Here is a 17017-nt window from a genome sequence, read left to right as displayed (position 1 = left end):
GGAAGGAAATGGCCTAACGAACACGCTCCGACAGCGCTCTACATGACATACAATTCCATGCGAAATGTGATTGCCTGCTTGGTAAGGATATTTGTTTTAATAAGACTTTCTTTTAAAGCCATTAGACCCTTTCGGTAAACAGTATTGTCGAAGGCCCACACTTCGTGTATCACAACTTCTATATAAAATAACAAACCTGTGAAAATTTGGGCTTAATCGGTCAACGGAGTCGGGAGAAAATAACGGGAAAACCCACCCTTGTATCCGCGCGTTTCGCCGTGTCATGACATGTGTTTAAAATAAATCCGTAATTCTCGTTAACGAGAATTGATATTGTTTTACTGTTTTCTCAAAAAGTAAAGCATTTCATGGAATAATATTTCAAGAGAAGTATTTCACCACTACCTTCTGTTGAACAAAATTGTTAGTTCGAACGAAAATAACGAACGTAGCCGGTATATACTCGAGAAGAGGTTTAGAAACTAATCTGAACAACAGTAGATAGCAACAAAACAAATTATGACATTATAAAACAAAGGTAACTAAACCATCATCTACACTGTTTAAGATAAGATTCGAATACGTTGCTATGATTCAGAAAATGTGCCTTTCAAACTATTGTGTAGATTCTAATGGAATATTTTTGCATGTTTATTTTAATATACTCACTTTTTTTTAGGCAAAGGTAAAATTTGTTTCAACCAATAAAATCTCCCCATACGAAACCTTTTTTTTTTGTTCGACGATCCAAACCGGAGAAAGTTCAGTATCAAGAGCAGTCCAAAGTTGTAGCAAAAGAAGGGCAAGGTCAAAAGTTGATTGACCCGAAACTCCCAAGTCATGGTCCCAGAACACTAATTTGGGTATAGTCTACTGATGCGTTAAAAGCACATTTTCATTTGTCGAAGACCAGTCTTCTCAATTTGCACTAGGTGTAATTCATTGTATGATGCATAAAATATCAAGCCTGTGAAAATTTGGACTCAATTGGTTGTCAAAGTTGCGAGAGAAAAATGGAAGAAAAAAAAACCTTGTCGCACAAGTTGTGTGTGCTTTCAAATGCCTTGAATTCGAGACCTCAGCTTTTATGATTATAATACCAATAGTGTCCAGTGCCTTTAAATGGACACGGAAACCATGCTATGACTTGTTAAATAAATGCTATGTCTGGTTTCTGGAATTTTCTCACAAACACAAATTCATACAACGTTTAGATAGATGCTACAATAGAAGAGCTTTGTTGCATGCACACAATAGTTGACATTATACGAAACCACTATTTGATATCACAATGGAAATATTGTATGAACTCTAACTGCAGCTTAAAGGCACTTTGACACTATTGGTAATAACTCAAACAAATTGTTAGCATAAAAACGTACTTGGTAACGATCAATGGAGAGCTGTTGATATAAAGAATTGCGAGAAACGGCGGCTACTTCTAAAGTAACGTAGTTTTGAGAAAGAAGTAATTTTTCACTAAAATATTTGAATTAGGATTCGAGACCTCAGCTGAGGAGGTCGCTCGCACCTTTGCATACCTACCAAGTCTCACGCATTAGGCGTGAGACTCGCGCATTTGGGCTCTGTCTCACGCTCACACGCACAGCAACCATTTTCTCACGCATTGGGGCCAGACCGGGAATTTTATTTTTTTACGACATGCATTGCCAAATCGAGCTCGTGTGTACAAAAAACGTAATCTACACTGTTTGCACAATCTTCAGATTGCACGTAGTTTATCAGAATCATCATTTTTGTACAAATTTTGTACAAACAGAGCGCAAATTTGCAGATTGCGCACGCTTTTGCCCGATTCGTTTAGCAAATTCGTTAAATGCGCTCCTCTAGCGAAGACACAACAGGTAGAAGAAGTGAGCGGAGGATTTTGGACATTTTTAGTCGATTTTTTTTTAGTTTGGAAGGAAATAATCTGACACAATCATACCTCCACATTAACCATCAACATCTCCTGTGTACCTCATGTGAGTTTTAATTATTCTGAAGAGGTTTTTGATGCATTTTGGAACACTTTTTTGTCCACAATTAAATTTCTGATTTTTTTTTTAATTTAAAAAAAGAAAGAAAAAAGTTGGGCGGGGATTTCGAAAGGCCTTCTAAAACTGGCAATTTCTTTTTGTTTTCGGGGGGGGGGGGGGGGGGAGCTTTGAAAAAACTCTGGACTTGGCATCTCTGCCTTTGACGACCAATTGAGTCCAAATTTTCACCGGTTTGTTATTTTATGCATATGTTGAGATACACTAAGTGAGAAGACTCGTCTTTTACAATTACCAAAGGTGTCAAGTGCATGTAAATGTCATCTAATATCCGCATTCTTTGAGCTAGAACCATCGGGTATCATGTCGCGCAGCATGAGACAGTGAAGAGTGCATGTAGCCTACACTGTCTACACTATCTACGGCAGGATGAGGGTGCATGGTGGACACTGCTGAAAGTGCAAAGTCTATTGCATTGTTTTCAAGGTGTCAAGTGCATGTAAATGTCATCTAATATCCGCATTCTTTGAGCTAGAACCATCGGGTATCATGTCGCGCAGCATGAGACAGTGAAGAGTGCATGTAGCCTACACTGTCTACACTATCTACGGCAGGATGAGGGTGCATGGTGGACACTGCTGAAAGTGCAAAGTCTATTGCATTGTTTTCAATTAACTCACAAAACAAATGTTGTATTTTCTACTAGTTGAACACAATTTCTAATCCAAGGAGAACCGTCACCACTTCCGTACCGGGTGCAACAGGTAGAACCAACCGGTCTACAAAACTGGCTCAACGCGGAGTATTCTGCCTGTTGATTTGATTGTCTGCCGGCAGCCATGATTATTACGACCTTTATCATCACTATCCTAATGACAACAGGCGGGGACTGTGGTTGCAATTTACATCAAAGGAATGGTAAGTTCATAGTTTATTTGATTTTGACCTTTATTAACTGGGACACTAGGATAATTATCTTGTTATAGCATAGATACTTACTTGGTAACGAGCAATTTGAGAGCTGTTGATAGTACATGTATAAAACATTGTGAGAAATGGCTCCCTCTGAAGTAACGTATAGGTTTTGAGGAAAGAAGTAATTTCTCACGCAATTAATAAAAGACTTGAGGGTGAAAAGACTTGAGGGTGAGATCTTTTATTATTTTTTCAGAGGCCATTGCCACCTACTATTTGGGCTAACACATATGGGTTACCCCTTTTACAGTCCATACGGATGTAGGCTTGGGTATCATCAATCTGAAGCCTTGCCGGTAGAGCAGAAAGCACTACCTCCCCATTGTACGTATAGCAAGTGCTACGACCGGGATTCGAGCCCACACCCTGCTGATCAAAAGCCAGAGTTTGAATCCGGTGCTCTTAACCGCTCGGCCATGACACGCCACAATGACATGAGCTTTAAGTGTGATACAAAAGATTCCTTTGGGGAGATGCATCTCCAACATTTTGTTTTGCTTATCTAGTTTGTTGTCTTCTCAAAATTGTTCTATCCAATAATATCATATTATATGAATTGTATAGCCATGGAAACTAAAGTATTTAAAGGCACTGAACACTATTGATAATTGTCAAAGACCAGTGTTCTCACTTGGTGTATCCCATCATAAGCATAAAGTAACAAGCCTGTGCCTGGGCTCAATCGGTCATCGAAGTTGCGAGAAAATGATGAAAGACACCCTTGTTGGACGAATTTGTGTGCTTTCAGATAGGAATAAAAGACTTCTAGCTAGAAGTCTTTTATTATTTTAGTGAGAAAATACCTCTTTTTCAAAAACTACATTACTTCAGAGGGAGTCGTTTCCCACAATGTTTAATACTATCAACAGCTCGCCAATGCTCGTTACCAAGTCAGTTTTTAAGTTAATATTGTTTTGAGTAATTACCGAACGTGTACCTTCCCTTTAAAGAAAGTGGACACTATTAGTAATTGTCAAAGACCAGTCTTCTCACTTGGTGTATCTAAACATATGCATAAAATGACAAACCTGTCAAAATTTTAGCTCAATTGGTCGTCGAAGTTGCGAGATCTGAACGAAATAAAAAACAACCTTGTCACACGAAGTTGTGTGCTTTCAGATGCTTGATTTCGAGACCTCAAATTCTAAACTTGAGGTCTCGAAATCACATTTGCAGAAAGTTACTTCTTTCTTGAAAACTACGTCACTTCAGAGGGAGCCGTTTCTCACAATGTTTTATACCATCAACCTCTCCCCATTACTCGACACCAAGTAAGGTTTTATGCTAATAATTATTTTGAGTAATAACCAAACGTGTACCTTCCCTTTAAATGACTAGAATGCACACATGTGTGGTTACAACCCACTCGGTCCCAGGAAGTCGAATTTTGTTGTTAAAGGATAGGCCCTAATTGTTCATCGCAACTATCTAAACTTTTAGTGATGATTGCAAATGATAAGAGTGAGTTCCGTGAATTGAGTTTGAAACCCGTGCATAGAAAGATTTTATCTTCATACAAGAAGTGCTTGTCTGTCTTTCAGTGTCCGATAAAGTCTCAGTGCTCGGCAAGCCCTAGCCCTGTGACAAAGGCCTTCGTGGCTTTAGACAGCTTCGTAGAGCCGCGGTCCCAAATCGACTATTTCATATTCCGTCTAATCTTTCAAACGAATTCATTTGGTCAGTAAGGTGCGATACTATCGAACATGCATCCGTGCCAGCAAAGTGTCAATATTTTCCACGTTAAAAGTTGCCTCAAAAGTTACCAAAATAAAGGCATTAGCTAACGACTTTCATCGCAGGTACAGATCTTGGGTTCACCGGACCACCCTCCGTGAAGCAACACGTTACACTCCAAGGGTATAACACTATAAAATGCCCAGCAATCAACTTCTGTCGAGTGGAGTGGTTGAAAGATTCAAAGCCTTATCCATGGGATTGGACCCAACCTAATGGCATGACTCTAACCGAAGTTGGCCTGGAGGACGACGCTCGGGTTTTAAAGTTCAAGTCAGCGTATTACGACGCGCGAGGAGTGTACACCTGCGTCATCTTCAATGATACCCACTCACTAAGCCGTTCGACAAAGCTTCAAGTTGATCGTAAGCAAAAGATGGACATTTGCATTTGGAATAAATAAAGATTTAGGTGATTTCAAATGAATCACGCCAAAATAACCTTAAGGGTCATGTCGCACGAGGCAATTTACAGGCAACCAATCAATTCACATTTGAATGTGCACAAGGGATCGTAAGATATTGTTTGAAAAATTACTCATTTGCAACCAAAGTGGTCCTGTAGTACTATAGCATGCACTGAATTGCTTGCAAATTGCTTGCAACATTTGCCTCTTGTGAAAAGGCCCGTCTTCATCTGGCATTGAGTCCACAAAACTCATGAAAGCTGTCTCCTCAGTCATCTGTTTACTTCCAACCTGGGGCCATTTTCATAGAGCTGCTTTAAGCAAAAAATTGCTTTAGCACGGAAATAGCTCGCTTTTTTTACACATGTTACTGGCCGAAATTTCATGCCATAAACATTGCTTATGACTGGTGTATTTAGCTGTTGTTTACTTAGCATAACAATTGAGTGGAGTCTTGGCCGGTAATCTGATTTTACTAAGCAATGATTTTTTAAGCAGCTCTATGAAATTGGGCCCTGTTAACAACAAAGCAGATTTAATAGATGGAAAATTGCATCGGGGATAAAGAATATTCATTTTGGTTTTACCCATTGACACCGATGGGTGTAGCATTGTACCCTATATACTCAGTACTTTCCCACAATGTCGTGGGTTCAAATCCCACCTAAGTAACATGCCTGTGATTTTTTTGTTCCCACAGAGCTCGGGAAAGTATACTGAGACAGTGTTCAAAGCATGATAACAAAATTGTCTTTATCCCCAATGCAAATTTCCACCCATTAAATCGTGTATATATAGTCCAGGAGCCAAACCCCAAAATTTAGGTAAAGCGTGACATTGAGTACAACTAAGATTTTTTTGCAGAAATATGTTCTTCAAGGTGTCTAATATGCAATTCCAATGCATCACTGCAAAAACGTTGGTCAAATAATTTGTTGGGCAAAGTAACTTCAACAATTATTGGTCGATAATTGCCCAACAAAACCAATAATTGGTGTTGGACAAACATAGTTTTTGTTTGCCAATTTTTTGTTTAAAAAGCGGAACAAAATTTGGGCAAGTGTTGGGCAAATAATTCGTAATCTGAATTTATCATAACTGTTGGTTACACTTTTGCTTATTTATTGGAGCATTTTTTTGGGTAATGTTAGTTAATTTCGATTGTTGGTTAAAATGATGCACATTACTTGGTCAAAATCATCCGATCATGCGCACTACGATCAAAGAGTTGCCCAAAAGTTGGGCAAGGTATGAAAAAACATAACGATGTTTTCCAACATGGCGAGTGGAGGAGTGGCTGTGACGAGCGGCGTTTTCCAGTAGATATAGATCAAATTTGAAGGTTAGTTTTTAACTAAATATGAAGTTGTGTTTTCTATTCAGTCGTACATAGTCGTGACAGTTGCAGAGGGAGCAACAAAGTGACACTACTGTTGAATTAGTTTAAGTTTTTAGTTTCAGTTTTATCATGCCATTATGTGCAACGCCGGTTGTGGCATATATGCGTGTGCTTGCGCTGCAACTGTCACGACTGTGTACAACAACTGAACAGGAAACAAACAGAATTTAGTTGAAAACTAACCTTCCAAAGCATCTACAAACCACTGAGCACCCTCTCGATTTTGAGAGAGATGCCAAGGCCTTGGAAGGTCACAGCTCCTTGGAAGGTCACAGCTCACCACCGTTTGCCATCGTGGAAATGATATTTTCTACGCCTGCTTGTATGACGTATCACAGAAGAAACTGTAAATCAAAGGGTTAAATACATTCACAATTTGTTGTATAACACCGAAAAGGGTTAAATCATTAATAAAATCATCGCCCAATAAGTGGGTTATTGATAATGTATTAAATACCCAGAAAATGGGTAAACCAAAAAATTACCCAACTGTTGGTTACCAAAATATGCCCAACTATTGATGAGGAAATATTACCCAATTATTTGGCAATCAGAGTGCCTAACTTTGATGGGTAATATTTTGCCCAAAAGTTGGAGGAGTTCACTATTCGCCCTTAATTGGGTAAAAAGTTGGGCATTTTTTACCCAATTTGTTTACAGTGTATAGACCTTATTGCAAATACCGGGGCGCGCGCGTAAAGCTTGGAATTAGGTGCATTGTGGTCTATCTGGTATCCAAATTTGATCCATATATATCCCACAATGCACCTCATTCAACAGTCTGCGCTTGCGCATTGGTATTTGCGATATGGTCTATGCCCAGCTGGCAGGGTTGAGCATTTTTTGTATGCAAAAAAAATCACTTTTCCCATATGTTTGTGTACAAACATATGGGAAAATGTACAATGTGTTTTATATGATAACGACAAAACTTTTTACATGTTTTCTCGACAAGGAATACTTTTAGGTGTGTACTAACCAGATATTAGACGTATATATTAATTCAGACAAGTGGTTAATAATATTATGTATTTACTTTTACCTCACTTTGGTGAAATTACGTACTCAATAGGTTACTTTGATTCTGATCTAACCTTTGGCCTGGTGCAACATTTCTATAAATTTATAACAAACGCTCATCAAAATGTCATCTGACCATGGCATCCATATCTCATCGGTGAGGAACAGTCACAGTTGAATGGTAATTTTGGCTAGAGTTGATGGCATTTTGTTTGAGACTAAATTTGTTTATTGAGATAGTTGCATCACTGTATAATTATAGTTAAATATGACACCACAAACTTTGTTTTAGGTACACACACCCCAAAAACTGCAAGTAATGGCTTGATACATTGGCATGTATCTTGTTTTACTGAGAAGCAGGACGACTGATATATTATGAAGTTCAATTACAACATGATTTTGTCCCCTTTAGAATTTTTTTTATTTTAAGGGTAAACCACTCATGTTGGACCATTTTGTTTAGTTTACTCATGTTATAAATACATAGAAATGTTGCGAAATGTTGCACCCAGGTCAAAGGTTAGATCAGAAACAAAGTAACCTATTGATAACATAATTTCACCAAAGTGAGGTAAAAGTAAATAAATAATATTATTAACCACTTGTCTGAATTAATATCTACGCGTAATATCTGGTATGTACACACCTAAAAGATTCCCTGTCGAGAAAACATGTGAAGAGTTCTGCCGTTATCATATAAAACACATTGATGAGCGTTTGTACACAAACATATGGGAAAAGTGATTTTTCCGCAATAACAAAAAAATTCTCAACCCTGCCAGCTGGGCATGCATCATATTCTTAAAAGGGACCCCCTGGAGGACTCATTTCAGCAAAAAATGTCAGTTGTACTCAATGTCACAGTTCATGTTCAGCTCTCCTGGACTAATATGGGTAAAACCAAAATGAATGTGCAGAATATTTGTTTAAAAAGAAGGAAACCAACATAGGTCTACTTTTATTCAAGTGAAACAACATGCTCATATCCTTCCTTTACATTAAAACAAGAAGTCATGTCAGTCAGTGTTTGATGCAGACATGTCATATAACCACAAGGTGACTTCCTTCATCATTTCCTATAGTTAACATCGCATTGTGAGGTCACGGAAGCGGAAGCCATGAACAACCAACTGCAATTTACTGTCAATATGTACAGGAGGATTCAAAAAGATGTTGACCGGGATTTGTTTTCTTAAAAATAATATATATACATGTATATGACACTAAAAAGTTCAGTAAAGCATACGTTTACAAGCACTTTTTCCTGCTTACTAAAAAAGGAATGAAATATTGATCATTCCGAATCGGATGTTTATTCGTCAAGCATTAACATTCCATGGACAGAAACACGAGAACTTTCAGTAAAACAGGCAAAACTTCTCTTAGAAATTATTAATTTGTTTTTCATTATTTTTTTTGTAGATAAGCAGGAAAGAATGCTTGTTTAAAATGTGCTTCACAGGGGTTTTGAGTGTCAGTTGTTTTGTTTTTTAATCATAAATCTCGGTCAACTTCATCTTTCATTCTTTTTCAAATAAGTAGGAGGAGGGAGTGCTTGTTAAATATATGCATTACTGAACTTTTGAGTGTCGTTTGTTTGTCTGTCTGTCTGTCTGTCTGTCTGTCTGTCTGTCTGTCTGTCTGTCTGTTTGTTTTGAAAAAAATCACCAATTCCGGTCAACTTCTTTTTGACTCTGCCTGTATGGATAATAATACATCATTAGTTTCACTGAGATTGTAAGTTCTGTTTCATCAAGATCCTTTTTAAAATGTTAGTCAAACTGGCCACTGCATCTTGTCTAGCTAAGGGTTGATTCGCTCACAACTACCCTAAAAGTCATCTATGTTTCAATGACAACTTTAGAAAGATTTAATAATGTGTTTGATATCAGCAAGCATTTTTTTCCTTCTTTTTCTTAAAAACCTTGAATTTCAGGTCCATTTTGGTACAAAGAACCTGTCCTAATTGGAGACGCATCCTGCAGGAATCAAACAGCAAACATCGGGGAGAACATCACACTTAGTTGCTCGTTCTACGCTGGGGGAGACCCAGAGTCTGTGGCTGTGTACTGGCTTAGGCCCAACGTTTCGTCCACGGAAAACCAAGCTCAATGGCTGTCCCTTTCCGCTTCCAATTGGGGACTTACAAAATATTTTTCCGAGCCGGGAGTTAGTGACATAAGGTTTGCGAACAGCACATTATTATCTCCATTGGTTTGTTATAGACCTTTACATGTTTGTTTAGTCTCGCATCAACTAAAGGCAATGGTCACCTTTGGTAATTGAATTGTCAAAGACCAGTCTTTCTCACTTGGTGTATCTCAAAATATGCATGAAATAGCAAGAGAAGAATTGAAGAAAAAAACACCTTTGTCGCACAAGTTGTATGCTTTCAGATGCTTGATTTCGAGACCCCAGCTGAATTCTAAAGTTTTGAATTCAATTCAAAATTTTTAGTGAGAATAACGTCACTTCAGTGGGAGCCGTTTCTTGAATGTTTTATGCTATCAACAGCTCTCCAGTAAGTTTTTATGCCAACAATTATTTTGAGTAATTATCATTATAACACCCCTTACCAATATTCGGCCTTTTCATTGGTTTAGAGCGCGTCACATGGTATGTCTTAGTTTTACTAGACGACGGCCGTGTGATAGTGCATCGGTTTGCCGTGTGATAGTGCATCGGTTTGCCGTGCGCTAGTCCGAAGACTATCACACGGCGTGCAGTGCCCAGACGTCCGTTGCGTGTACGAGGATGATAAATTAATAGTCTGTAACCATAGCACTCGAAGCAGACAATATTTGTATAATAGAGTCTAGCGATATGTTAGCCTTTAATCAAGGCGCACGCGGCGGCGGCGGCACCCCGTGATGTCACGCACTTGTCTTTTTTCGTGCGTGATCTGGAGTCGTGCTTGACATCTGGGGGTGCCGCGTGCGCCTTGACTTAAGACTAGTGGTATGTATGCCAACATTCGGAGTTTCTTACATATGTATAACTTGTAAAAATAATCTTCTCAAAAAAGTACCAATGTTTTATCACATTATGCTCCCCTACTATGAACATAATAAGTTATTTCCGAATATTTGAAGCACTATTCTGACATGAAAGATGTATTTTAAATGAATTTCAGGAACATCAGTAGACCTTCAGCCAGTAAACCACCCACAGCCAGCAATGAACTTCGACTAGTCGGTATTACTGAGGAGGCGTACGGTCAGTACATTGTCCGGGCAAACAATAATGGCTTGCCTACTGAGGTGTTCCTGATGGTTTCGAGTCCACCCGGTACATACTACCAGGCTTTATTTTTGGATTTACATAAAGAACAAATAACAATTCCGGAGGGCTTCTCGGCTAATATTAATTAATAGACCCTTAGAAAGCCCTGTGCCAAAAATGGTGCTTTTGTCTATAATGGTAATTTCGCTAATAAACCACCTGACTATATTGAGGTGTTCTCGTTTGAGTAATGATGTTCATTAATTCATGTTGGTATTAAACTACTCAACAAGTTAATGACCACAAAAACTTACTAGGTAAAAATGACTGGAAAGCTGTTACTACGAACAATGTTAGAAATTACCCCCCCCCCCCCCGCAAAAAAACCCCCAAAAAAAACCCGAAAAGTTGAACATGAGAAAGCGTCAGGCACGAAGCTTTTTTCATCAATCTGAAACCACACAATTCTATGCAAAAATTAGGGTATTTTTTCATTACTTCTTGCAACTTTGATGACAAACTGAGCCCAAATTAACATGGTTGTTATGTCGCGCAAGTTGGGATACTTCATGTGAGGATACTAAGTCTATGACAATTACCAAAGTAGGCCTGTTATTGTCATGCATTTTTAATTCCGAGTTGCTGCATGTTCTAGTATCCGTCATATTTATCAGTGCTGAACTCATGGTTCCACATTGGATTGCATTTCGATTGCACAACCATTTAAAACTTTGGAAACTGCAGCAATTTCAAACACTCGACACATATTTACGCCATTGAATAGTGTTTCACAAATCCATGCCAATGAAGTGATATTATTAAAGCCATTATACACTTTCGGTACAGAAAAAAAGGTCACAGATTTGCAAATAATTTACAGGGTTTACAGAAGGTAATGGTGAAAGACTTCTCTTGAAATATTGGTCCATGAAATGCTTTACTATTTGAGAAAACATTAAAACAATATCAATTCTCGATAGCGAGAATTACGGATTTATTTTAAACACATGTCATGACACGGCGAAACGTGCGGAAACAAGAGTGGGTTTTCCCGTTATTTTCTCCCGACTCCGATGACCGATTGAGCCTAAATGTTCACAGGTTTGTTATTTTATATATAAGTTGTGATACACGAAGTGTGGGACTTGGACAATACTGCTTACCGAAAGTGTATAATGGCTTTAAACAAGAAATTGAATTGTTGTTTTGGCTGTTTTTTATTTATTCAGAAGATGAACATGACAAGGCTTGGCTAGCTCCCATTTTCATCTTTGCTTTTGTAACTGTCCTGTTTCTGCTTGTAAAAATGATGGCGGTAGATGTCAAGCTCTGGTATTCGGACAAGTATGGACTCGATGAACAGAATGGTGAGCTTTAATGTGTTTGAAGTTATTGTACATCAAAAGCATTTAAACTTCATAATAATACTATAATTAATACTATAATGCGCACGTATCCACCCTGCTGGGTGTTCAAGGCGCAGTAAAACAACAGAAAAAAAAACAAGAAAAAAACCCAGACACAACATATGATAAGTTTTGAAAACCTGTGACATAAGATAAGTTTTGAGAAGAGATTTGAATGTTGTGGTACAAAGACAAGATCTAAGATTTAGTGGGAGAGAGTTCCAGATTTGCAAGATTTATTGCTAACAGAAATTTGTAAACTTTGTATAGTTGAACTATGGCTGACCGTGTGTTAATCCATTTGGGGATGAACAAAGTAAAAATGCCCCGATCAGGATTTGAGCCTCCGACCTGCAGATGTTGTGCTGGTGCTGTGCGAGCTGAACTATTTAGCCCTTTATTGGCTGTCCCCACTTTTCAAATAAATCTGTTCAGAGGTGCAACAAAGTTTGTCAAATCAAAGAAACTTCCATTATAGGGCAAGCTATATTAGTTCAGTTGACAGAGCCAGCACGTTAATCCGGTGGTCGGGGTTCAAATCCGCATGGTCAATAATTGTTATTTTCTTCAACCCAAATTGCAAATAATGTTTATCGCATGATATTTAAACGTCAGTTTAATAAATAAAAAAATGCACAAGTTGTTCACTGATGATATTGTAAATGTTTTTGTGATTTTACGTTTTAGATAATCTTACAGATTTTGTTTGTATTGCTTTCATGGTTGCTGTTCATATTTATGATAGCTTATACCCAGACCCCGCTATAACAGCAAATCAAAACATGTTTGTCTTCAAAGTTTGTTACTTTACCTTCGCAGACGGGAAGCTTTACGACGCCTATATCTCTTACAGTTGGAATGAAGCTGACCGGGAATTTGTTCTCAATATCCTCCTACCATATTTGGAGAAATTTGGGTACAATGTTTTTATTCCAGAGATACACACAATACCCTCAAACGGTACGTTTCTAATATTTATTTGATTTTAACTCAATTTTGATACCAATAGGGATCGATAATGATAGCGGCCACTATGGTCTTTATATAATAAGGGTTAAGATGATGTTTCACTACCTGCCTAATTTTGGCATGGGAGGTTAAACTATGTAAATCCCAACAGAGCAGCGCCTGCCATGGTCATAGTTCAACCCTTCCCGGCTCGCTCGGTGCTCGACCTGACGTAGGCCTACTCTTTGGCCATTTCCCATTCTTTGAAGCTCATCACGGCTTCAGCATTCAGAAGCTCCTAAAGGCAGTGGACACTATAAGTAAATACTCAAATATGATTGTTAGCATAAAAACTTACTTGGTAACGAGCAGTGGAGAGCTGTTGATAGTATTAAACATTGTGACAAACGGCTTCCTTTGAAGTTACATAGTTTTTTAAAAAAAGAAGTTATTTCTCACTAAAATATTTTAATTGAATTCGAGACCTCAGCTGAGGTCTCGACTTCAAGCGTCTGCAGTGAAAGCAACAAACTTGTGCGACAAGGGTGTTTTTTTTTCTATTATTCTCCCGCAACTTCGATGACCAATTGAGCCCAAATTTTCACAGGTTTGTTATTTTATGCATATGTTGAGATACACCAAGTGAGAAGACTGATCTTTGAGAATTACCAAAGGTGTCCATGCCTTTAAATACTCTGATTTCCACCTAGTCACCCTTGACAATGAATGTCCTTGGAATTTGGGTGACAGTTATTATATATACATGTTAGTGTCAATTGTTCGAAATCAAGGGATTGAGTTTAATTCATGATTGAGTTTGATTCATGCCAATGATAAAAACTAGAACAGGCCAACTAAAATTGTTTTAAAAAGTACTTTTAATTGTATTTCTTGCAGTTTTCTTGGAGGAGCTGAGTAGAGCATTGACTTCAAGTCGTCGTTTTATTATGGTCATTACGCCAAGTTACACTTCCTCACAGTTCAGTCAGTACGAGGTGCACCATGCCACTGATGTCATGTCATCCAAGCTGGCTACGTGTATTATTCCCATCTTGATGGGTGTGTCTCTTTATAAAGATTCATCACCTCTTAGCTGCCCATCCTCCCCTACATCAATCTCAACAGCATCATCGTCTTTATCACTTTCATGCTCGTCCTCCTCTTCCCAAGACTCCTCTTCATCCGACTGCTCATCCGAAATGCCATCTCCAAGTTATTTTTCGCCATCTTCAAAAAAAGTCAAGATGGATTTCAGATTGTGTCCTCTCCTCGGGCAGCTTCTGACTGTCGTAAAGCCAATAAAAACTTCCAGAAAGGTGGTTAACATACTGTGCAATTATAACAGGTTCCTTAAGAAACTGCGATTGCGTATGCCAAAACCCCCAGGTAGAAAACAAGATGCCTTAACGCCTCTTGAAATGGTAAACGTGCCACACAACAAACGTCTTGTGGATAATGAAGTGCTGCCTGAAGAGTACGTGTCAGATGATGGGTACATACATCATGGTCATCCGAAGATGTATCCAATGGGACATGACATTAATGTCACTGCTGCGGATAGGCCTAGACCTATTCTTCATCCAGAATTGCAGAGAGGATTATCAGAAGTTGAAGAAAGACAACTTCACACAGTTATCGCCGATATCCATGCCACAAACAAAACTTCAAGAGAAACTGATACGGGAGAGAGGCACCAGACGAAACCACGTATCAACACTCACAGGCATCAAACTATGCAATGGAGCTCATCAATTGGTGATCAAGAAGGGTTGCCCCCGGCGTGACCTTATACCAGTCCTATTCCATGTAACTAATTTACCACCCTACAAGACACAGCTCTCATTGGCCCAATTTCATAGAGTTGCTTAACGGTAAGCAATTTGTTTTGCTTCGTAGCAAAAAACCTTGCTTAAAGCCATTATACACTTTCGGAACAGAAAACAAAATAAAAGTTCACAAATTTACAAATAACTTACAGGGTTTACATAAGGTAAAGGTAAAAGACTTCTCTTGAAATATTATTCCATGAAATACTTTACTTTATGAGAAAACATTGAAACAATTATAAATTCTCGACAACGAGAATACGGATTTATAGTAAACACATGTCATGACACGGCGAAACGTGCGGAAGCAAGGGTGGGTTTTTCCCGTTATTTTCTCCCGACTCCGATGACCGATTGAGCCTAAATTTTCACAGGTTTGTTGTTTTATATATAAGTTGTGATACACAAAGTGTGGGCCTTTGGACAATACTGTTTACCGAAAGTGTCCAATGGCTTTAAGCAAGAGTATGAAATGAAACATTTGCTGGGTGTTTCCGTTAAGCACAAAATATACCGTTAAGCAGCTCTATGAAATTGGGCCGAGAAGACGAGCAGAGTATACTGTTCCAAACGTCAAGACCACAACGGCTCTTTTCAGAGGCAGCACTCCCTCTAAACAGATGTTTTACATGGTTGTACCTGCGAGTTTAGTATTTGTTATTTTAAGAGCTCGCATGGTTTTGGCCTAGTGAATTGGTTCATCTTACTTCGATTGGAGTTTGTTTTTATTGACGTATGACGTCACACGTATTTTGCTAAAATATACCTGCAAGTTTACTATTAAGTAATTATATAGTTATTCTTATAGCTCACATGGTTTTGCCTATATAGTGAATTGGTTCATCTTACTTCGATTGGAGTTTGTATTATTGACGTATGACGTCACGCGTATTTTGCTAAAATATACCTTTTGTGTGTGGTGACATGTATAGGGTTTGTTGTACAGATTTTATCCAAACATAGTGTAATTATTCTGTAGGTGTTGATGGCAACATTTTGTCCTGAAATGATGAATCTGTTTGTACATCTTCCGTGGTATAAAGCACGTGTTTACATTTCTTGTACATTTCATTTGTTTTGTTTGTAAGATCAGGGGTGGATTTCACAAAGGTAGTCCTAACAATGCTAAGAGATAGGACTGGCCCTAAGTTAGGACCAGTAACTCATCCTAACTTAGGACTGGTGCTAATCCTAACTTAGGACTGGTCCTATCTCTTAGCGTTGCATAGGACTAGTCCTAAGTTAGGACTACCTTTGTGAAATCCACCCCTGTGTGTGTAGGACTTCTTTTCGATTTTGAACAAAATCAATGAAATCATTTGAGAGAAACGTCCATTCTGAAATTCTTAGTAAGGCAGTGTGCGAATTGACATGCAAATGTTTAATCGGTTTGTCACTATTTCCCGTGACCCGCATGGCCGATCGATCTCAAACGTCTACACAGGTTTGTCAGTTTATGTATACTATTGTGGATTACACAAAGTGCTTATCATGCCAGCAACTCTATTTCCCGCCTCTATTTCCCGCCTTTGTGCATCAAGCTAATCCACCTCCACAGTACTTAAGCAGCATGCAGCATCAGAGTCCAGCATTCTCCAGAAGACAATCAGAGCAAACTGATCGAAACGTCGAGTTGAAATCAACGGTTCTTTTCAGAACCACTCTAACTCATTAGAGATAGTCATTACATGGTGTTACCACAAACCTTTCCATATCATATTTCCACCATGCAAAGTTTCAAATCCTACTTAACTGTTTTGTTAGAAAAAATTAATGATGTAATGTTCCTTTAATCTCCTTTGTGAATGCATACAATGGACTGGTTTGCAACGTCTCTCCGTTCGCTCTTACCACATTCTTACGTTTACTTTTAACTCGGCCACTTACACAAAAATTCAACATAACGAAATTGTATATAGTACTGTAAAAACTTTATTTCTCGAATAAAAGTTAAATTAACAATCCGCGAGTATTAACTACTCTATCGATACAATTCACAACCTTTTCGTTAAAATAAAGTATAATCGACATTCCATCATTCGTTTATAACAGGTATCATTCTAAATTTAAACTGCCAAGTG

General features: G+C 38.3%; 1 protein-coding gene across 2 annotated transcripts; it reads left to right on the top strand.

Moving 5' to 3' along the window:
• On the top strand, window positions 1-15022 carry LOC117298889 (interleukin-1 receptor type 1-like). 2 transcript variants are annotated; one of them, XM_033782260.1, is made up of 8 exons: window positions 1-81; window positions 2704-2915; window positions 4772-5071; window positions 9471-9717; window positions 10668-10822; window positions 11986-12123; window positions 12982-13122; window positions 14008-15022. In XM_033782260.1, the coding sequence occupies exons 2-8, from the start codon at window positions 2837-2839 to the stop codon at window positions 14892-14894; spliced, it is 1947 nt and encodes a 648-aa protein (XP_033638151.1). In that variant the 5' UTR covers window positions 1-81; window positions 2704-2836; the 3' UTR covers window positions 14895-15022. The 2 variants fall into 2 exon arrangements, with proteins under 2 accessions (XP_033638151.1, XP_033638152.1); XM_033782261.1 differs by lacking the exon at window positions 1-81 and having other exon boundaries at window positions 2299-2915.
• Window positions 15023-17017: the final 1995 nt, after the last annotated feature.

This window comes from Asterias rubens, chromosome 13 (assembly GCF_902459465.1).
Source record: "Asterias rubens chromosome 13, eAstRub1.3, whole genome shotgun sequence".
NCBI classification, from domain to species: Eukaryota; Metazoa; Echinodermata; class Asteroidea; order Forcipulatida; family Asteriidae; genus Asterias; species Asterias rubens.
Note: the sequence above shows the minus strand (reverse complement) of the source record. Positions and strands in the feature narration are given on the sequence as shown.